This window comes from Mesoplodon bidens, assembly GCF_964165515.1.
Source record: "Mesoplodon bidens genome assembly, chromosome: 4".
In the NCBI taxonomy this organism is placed as follows: domain Eukaryota; kingdom Metazoa; phylum Chordata; class Mammalia; order Artiodactyla; family Ziphiidae; genus Mesoplodon; species Mesoplodon bidens.
The window spans coordinates 14,997,054-15,015,713 of NC_138160.1; the positions used below are offsets into that span (position 1 = coordinate 14,997,054).

Consider the following 18,660-nt stretch of genomic DNA (forward strand, 5'->3'; position numbering starts at 1 on the left):
GTGAACCGTAAACCTAGAAGCAATACCTCACAACTGATCCAAATCCAAGCTGAACTTGGGGCCTCTTCCTTCATAAATAAATAAATGCATACACTGGGTACAAGACACAGCGGCAGGGGTTAAAGAGGTTTCTAAGAAGACTAGCTCTTGGGTAGGGGGTGGGGGGCCAGACATACAGTAATGAATTCAATGAACCATTACGGGCATGCCTGAGAAAGAAAGAAGCTGAGGAGTAATGAGGATTTACCATTTGCTGGATATTTTCACATCTTCCTCTCAATTTTTGTTGAAGCATAATTGACTTACAACATTGTGAGTTTCAGGTGTTCATTTCAGGTGTACAGCAAAATGATTCAGTTACATATATTTTTTTCAGATTATTTTCCACTATAGGTTATTAAAAGATACTGAATATAGTTCCCTGTGTTATACAGTAAATCCTTGTTGCTTATCTGTCTTGTGTATAGTAGTTTGTACCTGTTAATCCCATACTCTTTTTTTTTTTTTTTTTTTTTTTTTTTTTGGCGGTGCGCGGGCCTCTCACTGCTGTGGCCTCTCCCGTTGCGGAGCACAGGCTCCAGATGCGCAGGCTCAGCGGCCATGGCTCACAGGCCCAGCCGCCCCGCGGCATGTGGGATCTTCCCAGACTGGGGCACAAACCCACGTCCCCTGCATCGGCAGGCGGACTCTTAACCACTGCGCCACCAGGGAAGCCCCTAATCCCATACTCTTAATTTATCCCTCCCTCCTTTCCCCTTTTCTTTTTTTTTTTTTTTTTTTTGCGGTATGCGGGCCTCTCACTGTGTGGCCTCTCCCATTGCGGGGCACAGGCTCCGGACGCGCAGGCTCAGCGGCCATGGATCACGGGCCCAGCCGCTCCACGGCATGTGGGATCTTCCCGGACCGGGGCACGAACCCGCGTCCCCTGCATCGGCAGGCGGACTCTCAACCACTGCGCCACCAGGGAAGCCCCTCCTGCCTTTTAAATGCCCATTCAGTTGTGGTCACCCACTCATCAGCTCACATCCACATTCCGTTCAAGACCCCATTCCAATGCATCTGACCCTGTCCAGGGTCCCCCAAAAGGAATTCAGCCACTGTGCAGTTCCAAGACTGGCAGCGTTGCCACAGCTGTCGATGATCTTCTTGTGCCTCCAGCTCCTTCACTGTGAAAACCCAAGGATGCAAGCAACTGGACTTCAGCCCCGCTGCTTCCACGTGCCCCCCCACCTTGGCTCTGCCTTGTGGGTTGGCCTGGTCCAGCCCATCCCTACCCTACCCTCCCCCTCTTCATGGGAAGCCCGGCCAGGGCTGTGCCTCCCCAGCTCCAGCCAATCCCTTTCCAGGTGAATGAACCCCGATCACACTCTAATACACATTGTCCAAGATCACGGGCTCATAGATATGGGCCTCCTGGAATGACCATTCTCTGTCAAGATCCTAGGCTTGGCAACAAGATTCACACAGCCCAGACCCTCTCCCTCCCAGTCTGAGGCCATGATGTTCCAGAACTAGGACTGAGGCTTCTACACCCCTTGAGCCAAGTGTCTGGACTGAACTGACCACCACAAGGTCCACTTCTACATCAAGGTGCACGAGCCTGCAGCTGGCCCGGTCAGCCCCGCAGAGCTGAGGACCATCCTGTCTCTCCTAAACTCCCTGCTAGAAAATGAGACATTCTCTCAGGCTGCCAAAGAGACCAAGGCTGAAATAGCTGGACAAACTATAAGAAACTGTGTGGATTAGAACAAACAGGTGACTTCAGATCAGAGAGACCACAGTATCCTGCTTGACACCTTGTCTGGCATAGTTAGGATTGGACAGTAAGTTATACACTCACCCACTAAAGATCCAAACAAACACACAACGCAGAGAAGCAGCTATCTAATTTGTTTGAAATGTCCAAAACATCAAGACTGAGCACTGAGTTAGTAATTCTGCCATCCTGGGAGGGCCACTTATCGGAAGGCCAAGATCAAGTGTCCTTTATCAGTGTACCAAAGCCGTGCGGGTCAGCAGGGCTGACCCAGGGTCACCCCGTTTATGAACACAGCTCCCTAAGACATGGGCAAGCAGCCTCCCCATACAAACATTCCCTTACTCTCAGGGACACCATATCCAGTAGCTGTCCCAGGAAGAACATCACCTACGTTTCTTATTTGATGCCAAAATGTTCCCCCAAACCCACATAACACCCAGAACGGGATGTGGACTCTTGTCGTCACAGTTTCCACAGATACATTCAGCGGGCAGAACAGTGATGACACACGTGGGCGTCCGTCCCTCCAAAAGGCAACACCAGGAACAGGTCAGTCAAAGCTGGAGATTACAGTCCTACTTGGTGTGGCTGCCTGACCAACACAGGGCGGGAAATGTTTTCAAAACTTGAGTAAAAATAGAAAGGGTGTGTGTAGGTCCACTGGATGTCCTCCTAGTCGCTGGCACAGGGCGGGGGACGCAGGTCATCACTCCAGTACACGGGGAGCCACGACGCCTGGAAACTCCACCTCCAAACCTGAGGCGCAGGAGAAAGCACAGCAAATATCTGGGCACCAGTATTCTGACTCAGGAAGGCCCACTCTGCGTCCACATGCCAATGGCCACTGTCCAGCTGGATTGTGACTGGCAGTGCCACCTCAAGGCCCAAGACTGGTTGTGTCATCCAGGTCGGAAAACCCTTTCTGGTTCTTTCCTATGGGTCCAGTCAAAAAGAGAAAACAGAAGTGGAGACAGAAATACAGAGAGAGAGAGAGAGAGATGCCTGTGCATCCGTGCACAAGGCATGAGAGAGGACTGGTAGCTGCCTCATGGACCCCAGTCCTCGAAATTCCCCAGACTGTGTTTCTGGAACATTCCAAACCAAGAGTAAACTTGGGATGAAAATGAATATCCTTTGATGGCTGTCAATTCTTCAGGGTCCCCGACTCCAAGCCCAGGACCTCCAGTACCCCTGGGCAGGGTTTGAGGAGCAAACCTAGCAGAGCCCCTCCCACCAACTCAGATGGAGGGCGTGTGTAAACACACGGGAGGGAGCGAGCTCCCCCTCTAACGAAACCGCCCTGTCCGGTGGATTAGTGGAGGCTGGCCCCGGAAGTGCAAGGCAATTCGCAAATCAGGCTTCTAGCACCTAAGAAGGTTTTTTTTGGTTTTTTTTTGGCTGTACACGGGCCTCTCACTGTTGTGGCCTCTCCCGTTGCGGAGCACAGGCTCCGGAGGCGCAGGCTCAGCGGCCATGGCTCACAGGCCCAGCCGCTCCGCGTCATGTGGGATCTTCCCGGACCAGGGCACGAACCCGTGTTCCCTGCATTGGAAGGCGGACTCCCAACCACTGCGCCACCAGGGAAGCCCAAGAAGTTATTTTTATTCAAAGTAATATTTTAATGTCTTCTTTTACAATTTGTGATTTTAAAACTAACTTTCAGTATATAGCACACACAAGTAGTAATATAAAATTTAATGGAACATTTTTAAGTGGGAAACTATGATTCAGAAAAAGAACCACAGGGCAAGGGCTCTGGCCCGAGTGAGTTCACAGCTGGGGTGCCACAGACGTGAGGCAGCTCGCTCCACAATTCTTACTGTTTTTGACAAATGAGGAAACTGAAGCTCAGAAAGATTAAGTCCTTTAACTGGGCTCATCTTGCTAGAAGCTAGTTCACCTCTAGTTCACCTCCTCCTTAGCCCCACCACCACACACACACACACTAGCCTGCCTTCGAGAGCACTTATTTCTACTGTATCTCAGTCCAAAAAGCAATTGAGAGAGCTTAAATGTCCACTATAACACGGAATAAATACAAAAAGATAAGGAAACTGGCAAAGAGAAAATAAAAGACGATTACTCAGGTTTCAGCTTAGCCCACAGGAATTCAAACCATGAGTTGAGATGCAAAATGACAGCCACAAAGTTGGTCCTGAGAAGACCTCTTTGGGGTAAGAACTTGATATTTCATCATTAGGAAAACCCTTTTTCACCCCAATAGAAGAAGGCAAACTAACAGAGTGAACATTTCCTTATGTTCTTAATATGAAAAGAATCAATCAATAAAACACAGCGAGTGTGTAGGCGAGGCAGTGAAGGTCACAGACCACCACCCCAAGCTCACTTTGAGAGCCTGGGAGCCGCAGTAATGATCTGAACAATGCAACCCTGACTTGTGAAAAGTGAAGTCAGTCAGACAGAGAAAGACAAACATCATATGATATCACTTATATGTGGAATCTAAAAAAAATGATACAAGTGGACTTATTTACAAAACAGAAATAGACTCACAGACAAAGAAAACAAACTTATGGTTACCAAAGGGGATGGGGGAGAGATAAATTAGGAGTTTGGGATAACATATACATGCTACTATATATAAAACAGAGAAACAAGGACCTACTGTATAGCACAGGGAACTATATTCAATATCTTATAATAACCTATAATGGAAAAGAATCTGAAAAAGAACAGATACATATACATATATATGTATGCATATGTGTATGTGTGTGTGTATATATATATATAAAACTGAATCACTTTGCTGCACACCAGAAACTAACACAACACTGTAAATTAACTATACTTCAATTTTTAAAAAATGGTTAAAAAAAGTGAACCTCTTGGGATGTTTGTTTGTTTTTAATGCTTTTCACCATTTTCCAAAAAGGAGCAATAAAAGAGGAAGACAAGATAAACAGCGACTGCAAGTGTTATAGAAGGGGGTAATGCCACCCCCTCCGACACCCGCAGTTTTCAAACTCCCGTGGCTGTGCTAGAAGGTGGGGGCATCACCAACAGGCCTGCCCTCCCGTGCACACCCGAGGGCAGCGGGAACAGCCCTACAGCTCTCTCTAATTAAACAAGGGAAACAAAGCCATCCCTTAGCACAGCCCGAACCAACTTCTAGTGGAAAACAAATGTCCTCCTGAGAATTCCATCTGAGATTCCCAGGGCCAAATTAACTCTCCAAACAAACAGACAACACCCGTGAAAAACAATGCCAGCAAGCAGGGTAAATGCACACGTGATGAGCAAAGGCGACAGTTTCTCATTAAGCTCTCCAAAAGAGCGAGGCAGCTTCTGTGGTTGTAACATTTGGCGTTAAACACCAACAACAAAAGAAAACGCCTCGATGCAGCCGCAAAGAGCAAGCACCAGGACCCTGGCACTGAATAGGATCCACATTTCAATCATAAGATGGCATTTCAATCAGACGAGAAGTGAATGCGAGGTAAAACGCTGCTTACAAATGACAGAGAGGTGCCTTTGGTCAGTTCTTAACGTGTCTTTTTAGAATGACCCCAACCATGCAGTCAGCTACATCAGAACTTCAAACCTGCTTTCCCCAAAAGGGACTGGCTATTCTGAACGAGGACAGGAGTTCTTTGGCAAAAGGCGTTTCAAAAGCTTGGTAAAGGCACGAGGTCAAGACGCTGCCCCGGGGCCACACTCAGTAGCAACACAACCCTGAAAACCTGTCTCCTTGGCCGACTGTGATCAGATGTGTCATCCCATTGCTTCCCCAGAAAAACGTTTTTTCCTTTCATGCACTCATCTTGATTCCCACCTGTATATCATTTGCTTGTTCACTTGTTTATCCTTTGCTGACACCAAACTGTAAGCTCCATGAGGGGAGGACCCACTCTGTCCAGATCACCAGCGTCACCCCCGGATGAGGTCACCACCTGGCCAAAAGCAGGTGCTCAGTAATGCGTTTTTGCACTGTGGCTCTTTCCATGTTTGTTGAATGGATGAGTCAATTAACGTAATTAAATAATCATGCATGCAATTAACGTCATCATTAATCATGAACTTCCTAAAGCACACTATCATAACAGTAACAGCTTGCCAAAATGGGGGGGGGGGAATTGCACGAGGAGCGTGAAAATTTCTGCACAGTTTTTGAAGACCTTTTGAGAAGCAACGGATAACATGATGGCCCTGGGACCTCGGCTTAAGTTAATCTGTATCTCTTTAAAGGGAAATCAGTCTGGCTCTCCCAACTTGCCACCGTGCTGAATAAAGCCCTGTTGCGAGCTTTACTGTGATATCAATGTGACTGGTCAGGTCAAGGAGGATAGTGCCCTGGCCAATGCAGGCATCCTCATCACTGGAGCAGCCATGCTTGTGTGAAAGCCACACCCATACACAATACATGTCTGGGCTTCTTTCTACACATCTGGGAGTTCTTCTAACTAGAAGCCAAAGACCATCACTGACATTCTAAAGACAATACCCAACCATGGTTCTTTTGTTAACAGCCATGCTTTTGAATGCCACAGGCACGCGGCAAGCATGTCATGACTCGTGGGCTCATGAGCCTTAAGACATCCACCTTCTGCGCCAGGCAAACCCATTCACAGCAGAGATTCCACGGGCAACATCAGAGCTAAAATATTCAGTGATATTATTAAAAGTGAAACATTTTAATGGAAATTATCCATTTCCACGCTGATAAATGAAAGCTAGTATTCATTCATACTAGTTAATTAAAAAACAGAAAAAGCAACTTTAGGATCATATTTTCCATTGCCACTAGATTCTATTTTAAAATCTATTCTAATGAACTTAGAACTTGAGGCAAAAGTGAAACTTTATTGTCCAATATCTTTAAATATTTAGATTCATTTATAAGAAAATGGTTAAATTTAACATATGTACCATTTTTTTTCCATAAACTATGAAAATAAACTGGTTTAAGTCCCTCACCAAAGCTTTCTGATACTCTACACGATGTGACAATGCAAGCTGTTGTTTTGAATTTATGCCAGAGGTATTTGGAAGTTAAATTCATAAGGTATGCCAAGAAAATATATATTCATTCCTAAAAAGATGATTTAGTAGATGAAGTAAGGTTTCCAAACTGCAGTCAATACCCCCAAGATATATCCATTCATGGAACAGGAGCTCAGCTGGCAAGAGGAATTTTATATAATGTCCCTTCCTCCAGCTTATGAGCCATTTCCTCCATATACAAAGATGGAATTGGATTTTGTAAAATTCATGAGCAACCGAGCCCCAGGGCTAGAGACCACAGGGTTGCCTCCTGACTCCTGGTGAAATTCTCCTCGGGGGACCTGGGATGGGCAAGTCAGCAGCGGCTGCAGTCTTGCACACCACCGACCCTAAACCCTGCTGTTTGAATGGATAGCTTTAGTCCTTGCTTTTATATTTTGTTGTTATTTCCCAGGAAAGCTTGCATTTTTTTAAACACTGAGGGCATGCATGTTTTTTGTCTGTGATCACCCCATATTATGTGTACCAGCTACAGGAGAGCTGGAAGAGAAGAGATCAACAGCTCTTTTCAAGAGATTTTATTAACAACAAAAAAGCCCTTAAGCTGGCTTTGACAACAAATACAGCTATTAAACGGACCGGGTCAATGTTCATTTCAACAGGTCTTGGTGGCGTCTGAGCAAACATAACTGTCCATTTGTAGCTCAGGAACATATAAAAATATTTCCTTTGAAAAATAAATACATTTTCTAGTGACAAGAATTCTCCCGAGGAAAGGTCTCCCTCATCATTTGAAAGAAGGTGGTACTCCATGAGCTGGAAGGTAAACATCTTGCTTTGAGTAGATGTGCAAGTCAAATGCAAGCCCTGAGTACTGAGGGTGGTAGAAAGTCTCCTTTTGTCAAAAGTGACTTTTACAAACCCTGGCTTATGTGACAGCAGGGACGAAGGGAGGGTGAAGTCTCGGGGGAAGGCCTGAAGCTCACGGCTAGGAGCTTTGGAGGGGCCTCTGCTGAGCCTTGGGGAGATCTGTCAACACACCAACTCCAGACGCTCAAAACCCCAGAGGTGTCATTGGATCCACTCAGCAGAGTCTCCACACGGGCCTGTAAAATCACGTGGTGGGCAGGTCTGCCCTTGGGAACATTGTGATTCTACCTTCCTAAGTTTCCTCGTGCTCACGGCTTCCACACTTGGTGGCATGCTGTTTTCAAAAAGGGTCGCGTTGGGCTTCCCTGGTGGCGCAGTGGTTGAGAGTCCGCCTGCCAATGCAGGGGACACGGGTTCGTGCCCCGGTCCGGGAGGATCCCACATGCCGCGGAGCGGTTGGTCCCGTGAGCCATGGCCGCTGAGCCTGCGCGTCCGCAATGGGAGAGGCCACAACAGTGAGAGGCCCGCGTACCGCAAAACAAAACAAACAAACAAACAAAAAGGGTCGCGTTGTCACCAGCTCATGGTGGGGCCTTGGGACTCAGTTTCTTCATCTATAAAATGAGGTGGTAAAACTGAAGCAAGGATTCCCTACTTTTTATTTCATCACACAGGTGCCTTCTTTTGAAAGGTTTTAGCTGCTAACAAAATAAATAGCACAGTTTACTAGGTCAGAGTGAGTGCAACCTTGTCACGGAAATAAGCCTCTTCCCCAGTTGTTTGAAATACCGAAAGCAGGTCAGTACCTTCAAAGAACTGGGGAGCTCGGGGTCCTAGGTGATTCTAATAGGGCTGAAATCTGCGACTCTGGATGTCCATTTCGTCCAGTGCTACACAGATCAGCAAAACACACACCCAGAAGTGCCAGTGTGGCTTTCTGGAAGCACACAAGCAGAAAGGGGCAGCAACGTAGCATTTGGCTCCAAAGCAGACCTCGAATGTAAACAGTGACACTCTAGACTTAAGGTGCCCTGGTCTATGACAAGTTAGGACACTACTTGTTTTGAGCATTGTGCTAATGAGGTCAAGGTATGAATTCTCTCCGCCTTTTAGTTCAATTAGGCCCAGCCTATCCTAGGATCGCAAGTTCCCGCAAAGCCGGGCCGGGTGCCAGGCTTGACGCCCACCCCCCGGGGCACGACTCAGCCAAGCCCGTGGGAGCCAGCCAGGGCAGCATCCCTGCAAGATTCGGGGGGGCGGGGAGGTGCCACTCAGGCTCTTTTCTGCGTGAGTCACCTTTGGAGGCACACAGAAGCCCTGTGTTCAGTTCCATCCATCTCGAGAATGGACCACGGAAGTCAGATGCAGCCTTTACATGGCAAGAAAACACTGAGTCCCGGAAGTAAGAAAGGCAAAAAGAAATGCTTTAAGCTTGCCCCGAAGATCTAAAGCACAAGCTATAATAACACAGCAGTCAGACTGACTCCTTACCCAAATACCAGAAATCATAAACCAATAGCTGGACCAATTGCAGACCATCTATAAGAGATCAGGCGTTGGAAAGGTATCCATCTGCGAAAAGCAACACTGGAAGCAAGCGAGAAAGGAGGGCAGTGCTTCAACATTCTAAGGGAAAATTATTCCCCACCCAGAATTCTAAACCAAGCCAAACCAGCAATCAGCTGGAAGGGTGGGAAACAGATATTTTCTGCACACAAGTTCTCAAAACATGCTAGAGGATGTACTCTCTCGATACCAAAGAGTCCACCGAGAAAGAGTCCAGTAACAAAACAGACAGACGCAAAGAACTCAGAGCAAACACAAGAAAACCTTAAACCTTAAACCATCATGAATAATCTCAAGGAGAAGAAATGGGTGCTGCTGACTCTCCTGACCCCGTTCTCAGTAACAGAGGCTCTCACACAGGAGAGGGGGAATGGGGTGACGATGCAGATGTCCTGCAGGGACACCAGACCCAGGGGACAATCAGACTAGATCAGAAGACTCCAAGAAGGGTGGCTCCCAGGGAAAGAAAGAGAAGAGAAACTGAAGTGTGGGTCTATAGAATTGACGTTTATCAAAAGGAATTTTCCAGAAATGTTGGAGAGTTAGAAAGATCGAACAGAAAAAAATGCTAAGAGCAACAGCAAAATAGAGTTGTACAAGAAAGGGCTTGTAAACACGGATCTCCTTCCCCACGAAAGCGACAGCCAGTCTCATCCGCCCTCAACCTGCTCAATCTCAGGAACTCATCCTCCTCCTTCAAAGAGAAATCAGCTGCCATTGGCAGGTGACCCCCTAGCCACCTGCCTTCCAGGTGTGCCCACCTGTCCCCCTGGTCCTCAGGTGTCAGAGGAGGAGGTGTCCTTCTAAGCCCAGCCCCCATGTCCCCAGAGCCCCCTGCTGTCCCTCGTCCCTTCCCCTGTCTCCACCCTTCCCTCTCCGTTCCCCCATCCTCACAAATGCCAGCACCTGTCAGAGGACCCGTCGGGCATCAGCAGAGCAGGTGGAGAACGGCATGGGGGCGGGCTCAGGACTCTGCAGAAGGAGTGAACACAGTGAGGTAGGAGATTGGCTCCACGCTGAGGGGCTGCAACTGGTCTCCTGCTGATACTTCGAGATAAGATACCAGCAGGAGCACTGGGCCCGGATCAGGTGAAAGCACAAGTGAGACGACTGGCCAGAGACAACCCGGAAAACTGCCCCCATATAAGCAACCTAAGCCACCCCTACGGCACGCAACTCACTCCAAGTCTGCCTGTGTGTTCTTCCACATGTACTTTGCTTCTAATAAGCACTGTCTCTATTTCACAGTCTTGGTCCCTTTGCTGAATTCCTTCCTCAAAGACAAGGACCAAGGTCCTTCTTCCACAGCTGGACTCAACAGAAACAGCTAACAATAGAATGCTTCTGACATTCAAAATCGGCTATCTTGGTAGGCATGAAAGGCAGGCACTGGGGACAGAACGGATTTCCTAAACCATCTGAACTCCCGCTGGCCAAGTCAGGATCTGGCCTGAGGACCAAATCCCAGAGGGGCCCTGGAGGGCAGGGTAGGGAGTTCTGTCCTCCACAGAGACTGAGCCACGATGCTGCAGCAGGGGGAGGTGGTGAGGGGCTGCGAGGAAGGCAGGGTCCCCCTTCTGGTGTGACTGGGAAGGCCAGGCCCTCATGCCGGCCAGGAAGGGGCACTTGCCGATGGAACCCCAGCGGACCCGGCTGAGACCTCACCTGGCTCCCGGGGAACCCCGCTCTCTGGGACTCGCCGCGCTCTGACCCTCCTGCAAAGATGCTCCTTCATCACCACCTTGCTGAGGTCGGTTTCCTCACACTCTCCCCAGGCTCTCTTCTCATACAGCCCAGCAGGTGGTCCCTAGGAAACTTCACCACCCCCAACACACACACATCTGTATTTCAACCCAACCCGTCCCCTGCTGGGGGACCCTCAGAATGGTTAACACCAGCCACTCCTCATTTACCCTCGGAGGCTGAGTCACTCCCCGACCCCCTCTCTTCTCCCATCCAAGAAATCACTCAGTCGTCCTGATTGTATCGCCAGAGTCTCCCCACCCCGCTGCCTCTCTTCACCACCGTGTGTTCCTGCAAAGGTGTCCTGCCCCACCTCTGGCCCCAGGTTCTCACTCCCCTCATTCACCCGGGGCGGGTGGGGTGATGGAAAGCCGGTAAGCATAGTCTGGCACACTTGCTGCATGAAGTTCTGAGCTAAAACTAATGGTGTCTCCTGCTTGCTCAACCAGCTCCAGCCACACTGGACTCCGTGCCGTTCTGCAAACACCCCCAGCCCACTCACCCCAGGGCCTTTGCACACCCTGTTCCCTCTGCCTGGAGCATTCTGCTGCAGAAGTAGCTGCTTGGATCCTTCCGTAATGTGCTCTTGGGGCGTCAGCTCACAGTCACTCCTCTGAGAAGCCTGCACTGACTACGCCAGAAAAGTAGCACCTCCTTGTCCCTCCCTGTCCCTTGTCCCTGCTTTAGTTTTCTCCACAGCACCTAGCTTCTCCTAGCATTTTGTGCATTTGTTTACTGTCTTTCTTCCACCATTTCCACCACAAAAATATAAGCTCCATGAGAAAAGGGATCTCATGCTTTCTTGTCCACGGTTACATCTCTAGCACCAAGAACAGTGTCAGCATGTCGTAGACAATAAATATTTGTTGAATTTTTGAATGGAGGTCTTAAGAGAAAGGGACTATGGCTATATGACGGCATATATATGATGGCACTTACATAAAAGTAATAGACACGGCTTATTTGATATAGTCCAAATTCCTTAGCACAATCCAAGAGTAAACTCTTCAGAAACTGACCCCAATGTTTCTCTTCCCAAACTCACCTGTGGATATTCCCTCTAGAACATAAAATACCTGTCCCACCCATCCTCTCCCCTTCCCTTCCCCTCTCTCTATATAAATGAATAGTTATGAGTGCTCCTGTGTACCCTGTTCAAGCCTCCATCAGTTAACTGAGTACCTAGCACATAACAGCTACTCAATATGTATTAGTTCTCTTCCACTTTTTTTTTTTTTTTTGCGGTTCGCGGGCCTCTCACTGTTGTGGCCTCTCCCGTTGCGCAGCACAGGCTCCGGAGGCGCAGGCTCAGCGGCCATGGCTCACGGGCCCAGCCGCTCCGCGGCATGTGGGATCCTCCCGAACCGGGGCAACAACCCACGTCCCCTGCATCAGCAGGCGGACTCTCAACCACTGCGCCACCAGGGAAGCCCCTCTTCCACTTTTTACATACTGATTATCCTGTCTTTTCCCCAATCTCCATGTTCCCATTTGCTGCCTAAGGAAATCCTATTGGTTCACCTTGGCCCATGTATGATAATTTAGTGCTCGCAGCATAACCTGAGAATTACTTGCTTACTAATCTGTGCTTCTCACCAGGGATCAGAATGTGTCTCAGTCATCACTGTATTCCAGCAGCTAGTGATAATGATACACCTCATTTATTTGTACTCATTTCGATCAATCAGGCAGCTTAAAAACATTCACGCACAACAGGATAAGAAGGAAAAACAGCAGCAGCTAATTCTTTAAAAACAAAAGCAAATGGGTATTTTCTGTTTCACTGGGTTCATTCTATTTGATGGTGTGCTTAAAACTGGTGTCACTGGTTGCCCCTGGAAGGACACAGGTAGCCAGTGACAGGTGTCGGAAAGAGCCTTTCAAACTGTTTACCATTTTATACTTTTAAACTTTTGAACTGTGAGGCTGTATTGACCATTCTTTAATAAATAACATTTAAAATTAAGAAAAAGAATTCACAAACATGTCCCTCATTGGTAAAATGAGAGACCCAACCCTAGGACTATTAGACTGTTGTGCAATCTATTTCAGGTTGTGGAAACCCTGCTCCTTGAGACAGGTGCTATATGGTCTGTATTTTATCTGAGTGAATACCAATTTTTTAAGCATTATTTAGTATTTTAGTATTTTTCAAAAAACATACCAAAGATAAGAATGCACACACACACACTCATAGTTTTAAAATAATTATAACTTGAACACCAGGTAACTTCCACCACTGAAGTCAAAAAACGGAACACTGCCTGTACTGCAAAACCTTCCACGTGCCCTCTGCCATCAAACCTTCTCCCTCCTCCCAGGGATAATCACTCTCTTGATTTTGCAGGGAAGAATGTCTTCTATCAATATATCCCTGATCAATACTGTTTAGTTTTGCATAGTTTTCAAAAAACCGAATCATCCTGTACATATTGTGTGCTTTTTTTTTTTGCCCAAAATTACGTTTGTAAAACTCATCTGTGTTGCTGCCTACAGCTGTAGTTTATTTTCATTGTTCTATATGTTATTTTATGGTAGGAATAAATGTACCACAACTTACTTGCCCATTAAAATATTCATAAGCACTTTTATAAGGCATTTATGGGTCCCCATTGCCTATAGAAAAAAACAGGTCCAAACACAAAGTATGACACTCGAAGCAACCACTGCCCCCAGATGTGTCTCCAAAACACCCAGCCACTCTCATCTCCCCTACTTTTCTCCACCAACTCATGTGGCATTGCATCAGTCGAATATATTGGTTGAAACATTAAGTACAATTCCTTAGGACTGGAAAGCTGTCGACCATATACTAGATCTACCCAAACCATGCCTGTCCATCCAAATCTGACTCGAGCATGATCTCCTTATGAAGACTCCACAGTCCCTTCTAGCCAGGATGCCACCTCCCCCCAAAAAACTGCATCAAAACGAATGATCCCTTCTCTGACTCTTTACCACACTCGCTCCATTCAGCCTTGAGTTATACCCATTTGTTATGGCCAAGTCTCAGCTTTTATGCTCTCAGTGCACAGCACTAAAATCTTGCAGATAATGGGCAGGTAACAAATGTTAGAGCTTTTGAACCCAGGCTCAAAATCCTGAACGCTAGTGCTGGTACCAGGTACTAAACAATCAAAAATACGCATTTAAAAAGTTCATTTCCCCAAAAATAACATCAAGAAAAGTGCCAAGGGCTTCCCTGGTGGCGCAGTGGTTGAGAGTCCGCCTGCTGATGCAGGGGACACAGGTTTGCGCCCCGGTCCGGGAGGATCCCACATGCCGAGGAGCGGCTGGGCCCGTGAGCCATGGCCGCTGAGCCTGCGCGTCCGGTGCCTGTGCTCCGCAACGGGAGAGGCCACAACGGTGAGAGGCCCGCGTACCGCAAAAAAAAAAAAAAAAAAAAAAAAACCTACAAGTGCACATCCCCTCTGATGCAACAATTCCACTTCTGGCAATTCATCCTATAGCAATACTTGCTTATATGCAAAATAATGCATGTTTAGGCCATTAGCTATATAGCAAAAGTTGGGAACAATCTTAGTCCATCAGTAGGAGACAGGTTAATCCGTGACATCCATACAGTGGAATTCTGTGCAGCTGGAAAAGAACAAGGAAGTGATCGCCAAAGTACACTAAGAAGAAAAATAGTCCAGATAGTATTCCACAATTTGCGTAGCATATTTTGTATTTGCTGAAATATGCACTATCTGGAAAGATACGCAGGAAATTCGTAACATTGGTTGCTTCTGGTAGGAAAGTGGGTAGCCAGAGACAGGCATGGGAAAAAGATTTACAGAGTGTTTAACCTTCTTTGTACCTTTAAACTTTTGAACTCTGAGGCTATTGGCTATTTTTTTTAATAAATAAAATTTAAAATTAAGAAAGAGAATTTTACCTCATTGGTAAAATGAGGGAGACCCAGCCCTAAGACTACGGGACTGTTGCCCAATATAGCATCAGACACTATATCGTCCTTCTTTTGAGTGCCCACTGTAACTTCGTAACAGGCTGCAGAACTATGGAATAAACTCTAGAAACACTGAGAGCTAAGAGACCCAAAGTGTGGTTAATTCACGTTCGGGGGTCTAATAAGAAACAGCTCGGGCTTCCCTGGTGGCACAGTGGTTAAGAAAGCACCCGCCAATGCAGGGGACACGGGCTCGAGCCCTGGTCCAGGAAGATCCCACATGCCACGGAGCAACTAAGCCCGTGCGCCACAACTACTGAGCCTGCGCTCTAGAGCCCATGAGCCACAACTACTGAGCCCACGCACCACAACTACGGAAGCCCAGGCGCCTAGAGCCCGTGCTCCGCAACAAGAGAAGCCACCACAGTGAGAAGCCTGTGCACCACATCGAAGAGTAGCCCCCGCTCGCTGCAACTAGAGAAAGCCCGCGTGCAGCAACAAAGACCCAACACAGCCAAAAAAATAAATTAAAAAAAAAAAAAAGAAAGAAAGAAACAGCTCATTTCAGGAGAAAAACCAGGACTAGCACAGATCTGCAGAAAAACCTTCAGGTTAAAGGAGCTAACCTAGAAAGTGGCAGGCTGTGTCTGTTTCGGTCATTTATTTCCTCACTTTACGCTTAAGAAATCTATGTCCTGTAACAAGTATCCAGTGCTGAAGCTCTGCTAATTCTGCAGTGTGTGGGTCAGGCTTGTTATGAGGACACAGTCGCAGACAAAGAAGGTTTTTCTCCACCCTCCATCAGACTGGTAACAGATAACAGGGCACAACCTTCAGTGAAGGAGCCACACACTTCCCCTGTCTTTAGGGGTGAAGGGTGCTTTTTGAAGAGACAAACCTGTTGATCAGGGGCTTTTCACAGAACATTCCTGTGTATTCTCTCTGTTCTTCAGCTAAAAACACGACTGTTTTCCACACCGCGCACCTGCGGGGCGCGGTGATGTACCTAATCCACCTGTTTGCCGCCTGTTTTCTCATCAGGGAGTAAAGACAGTAAACCCAACCCTCCAGGGAACGGAAAAACAAATCATTCAGTGCCCATCTCAGGTGGCTGATGGACACAGTCTCAGTCTTCAGCGTGTACCGAAGCTGGTCCAGATAGGCCCGCTCTGGGTGCAAGAACGAATGCAAGTTCAAGTGTTCGTGGTCTGGCAGGCTTTGGGCGAGCAGGCCAAGACCTGCGAGTTTCGGAAAGCGAAGGCCAAGTGCACCCCGGGCACACCTGTCGGTCCAGGTGCGTGGGCTCAGCCCACCACCTGTCCCGCGAGGCTGCATACACACACGGAGGATAACTGTTTACAGGGAGGTGGGTCTGGAGGAAAGTTGAAGTGTGTGTCTACCTGTTTGAGAAAGGTGGCCGAGAAAGTGGGCCAGGACTGACACCTTCCTCCGCGGGGTCCGGCGTGCACCTCCCCCCCACCCCCGGCCCTGGGCGCGCCCTCCGCCCGCCCCCGAGCGCCCCAAGGTCACCTGCCCTCCCCGGCGTCCCCACCCACCCCGAGCTCTCACCAAAACAGCAGGTTGGCCCCGACGAAGGCGAGCAGGCTGCACAGCGGCCTCTTCCAGCTCAGGAGCTCGTCGGCGCGGCAGCCCAGCCACAGCACGGGCTCCCCCAGCAGCCAGGTCACCGCGGCGGCCACCCCGCCGGCGGCCTCCTCCACCTGCCGGCCCGCGCCCGCCGCCGCCCCTTCCTCCTGCGCTTCCCCCTCCTGCTCCTCGCGGGGTGCCCGGGGCGGCGGCGGCGGCGGCGGCGGCGCCTGCTCGGCGGCTGCGGGAGCCGGGCATCCCTGCTCGGCGGGCTCCGGGGGCGCCGGGCTCGCCATCTTCGGCGGCGCTGGCGGGCGGGGACGGGCACGGGCACGGGCACGCGCGCGAGCGCGCCTAGGTGTCGCGCGGAGAGGGCGGCGGGTCCCGGCGCGGGGCGCGCACCGCGGGGCGCTGGCGGCTGGGTGCCTTGTGACGTCAGCCCCGGCCGCGGCGGGCCGCCTCCCGGGGGAAGTGGGTGCGGCCCAGTTCGCGCGGGGTGGGGTGGGGCCGGGCGGCCTCTCCCAGCCGCCTCGGCATGCGAGCCGGGCGGTGTCCGGGAGGTAGCGGGGACCCCGCCCGGGACCGAGGGAGCGTGACCGCCTTTTCCCTTCCAGCTGCGGGGGACGGCGCAGTAGAGCACCGCCGCCCGGCCACTTATCTAAAAGGGAGTCAGGGCCACGGGCGGAATCAACTGGAATCCTCACTTTCTCAAGCCACCGATCGCCCAGCCCGCAGCCTTACCGGGCGTGACGGGCACCCCTCCCCCTGGCAGCGCATTTCCGCCGCCAGCGACCCGACACCCCCCGCCACCCCCGCAGGCCTAGTGCCCTTGCAGGGACAGATGGCACACCCATAGCATAGGTCTTTAGTACTCTGCGAATAACGTGATGATATAAAGGTTGGATTGAGAAAGGAAGGAGAAAACAAAAACAAAAACATTCTGGGTCAGTTCACGAGCCCTCTGGGCCCTCTGGCTTCACAAGTCAGGAAAGCCAGGCCGCAGTGATGGGGAAGGGGTCTGGGGGCTTCCTCTCCGACTTGCGGGCAGCGTCATCTGGCTCAAGAACGCGCGCTGGTCCGTGGGAGGCACAGGTGAGCGGGGAGCTTAGAAGCAGGACCCCTTGCGTGTGTCACACAGGTTTGGGCAGCCTGGACTGCGGTCGTTCAGAGTCACTCTGGTCACCACAGGTATCTGGACGGGTAAGGCGCTGTGAGGGTGTGACAGAGTCCTGAGCGCTTCCTTCCGGGGCCTCGCTGGCTCTGGTGCTTCCGGGTGAGTGGGGGGCGGGGAGGGAAGAAAGGTAAATGTTTATGCTCCCCTTTCACTCTTTGCATTTTTTAAACGTTCTGTTCTTTAATCCCCGTTGTCACTTTTCTCTGGAATAAAATGTCCCTTCCCCATCCAGAGCGTTCTACCTGTGATGAATCAGAGCATCTTACATCCTCTTGGAGTTCACTACTGGCAACCAACCTTCTTTCACAGGACAGATGGGGCTCATTCCCAGAGCAATTAAAGCCTGTGGTTTCCAGGGAGCCTCGGGAGAATGTTCTGTAGTGTTGTCTGGGGGTCATTATATATGTTTATACCTCTGTGTACACATATGTAGCAATTCACTGATCAGTACATTGCAGATGTGTGCACTTTCCTGTATGTAGGTTATACCTCAAGAGGGTGTATTCCTGGTTCACTCAGAGGTTTATTGAGCACCTACTATGTGCCCAACATATTGCTCAGCTCTGTGGATATGGCTTCCACGCATAGGAAGTTCACAGTCCTAGGACAGGCCGGTGACAATCGTGATAACTACTGTGACAGAAATAATCACTCAGGGCTAAGGGTCCTTACTTAAATAGTGCGTCCAAAATTAGGGACAGGGTGGAGGAATCAGGCTTCAAGGGGCTATTTGGAATAGACGGCATCTGCCCTGAACGGTAAGGAAGTAAAGTGGGGGTTGGGAAGGGGAGGCAGTCATTTCTTTCGGGAAATCAACAGAGTGAAGTTATGGACTTGCAGGTGGAGGTCATGGTTCCTTATGTATATTTGCAGGAGATCACCAAGGCCTCGACTGATCCACTAGTGGAAGGAAGTTTGGTTTTTGACCTGCCGGCAACGCAGAGTCTCACGTTTCTGACTTGTCTTTGAAAAGAGTTGCAACAACCCTGTAGAGAGTGGCCAGGGAGGCATGAAACAGCAATGTGGAAACAATCCCAGTACTTTTTTTCCACAAAAGAAAGACCATCTTTCCCCGGGTATTGTCCC

The 18,660-nt window shown here is 49.4% G+C and overlaps 1 protein-coding gene across 1 annotated transcript in view; it reads right to left on the bottom strand.

Moving 5' to 3' along the window:
- RETREG1 (reticulophagy regulator 1) overlaps positions 1 to 16,800 on the bottom strand; it is a 123,946-nt gene extending 107,146 nt beyond the window's left edge. Inside the window, exon 1 of the mRNA XM_081233524.1 lies at positions 16,383 to 16,800. Within this exon, the coding sequence (XP_081089650.1) occupies positions 16,383 to 16,696 (314 nt within the window). The 5' untranslated portion in view covers positions 16,697 to 16,800. The remainder of the gene's footprint in view (positions 1 to 16,382) is intronic.
- Between the last annotated feature and the right edge of the window lie 1,860 nt (positions 16,801 to 18,660).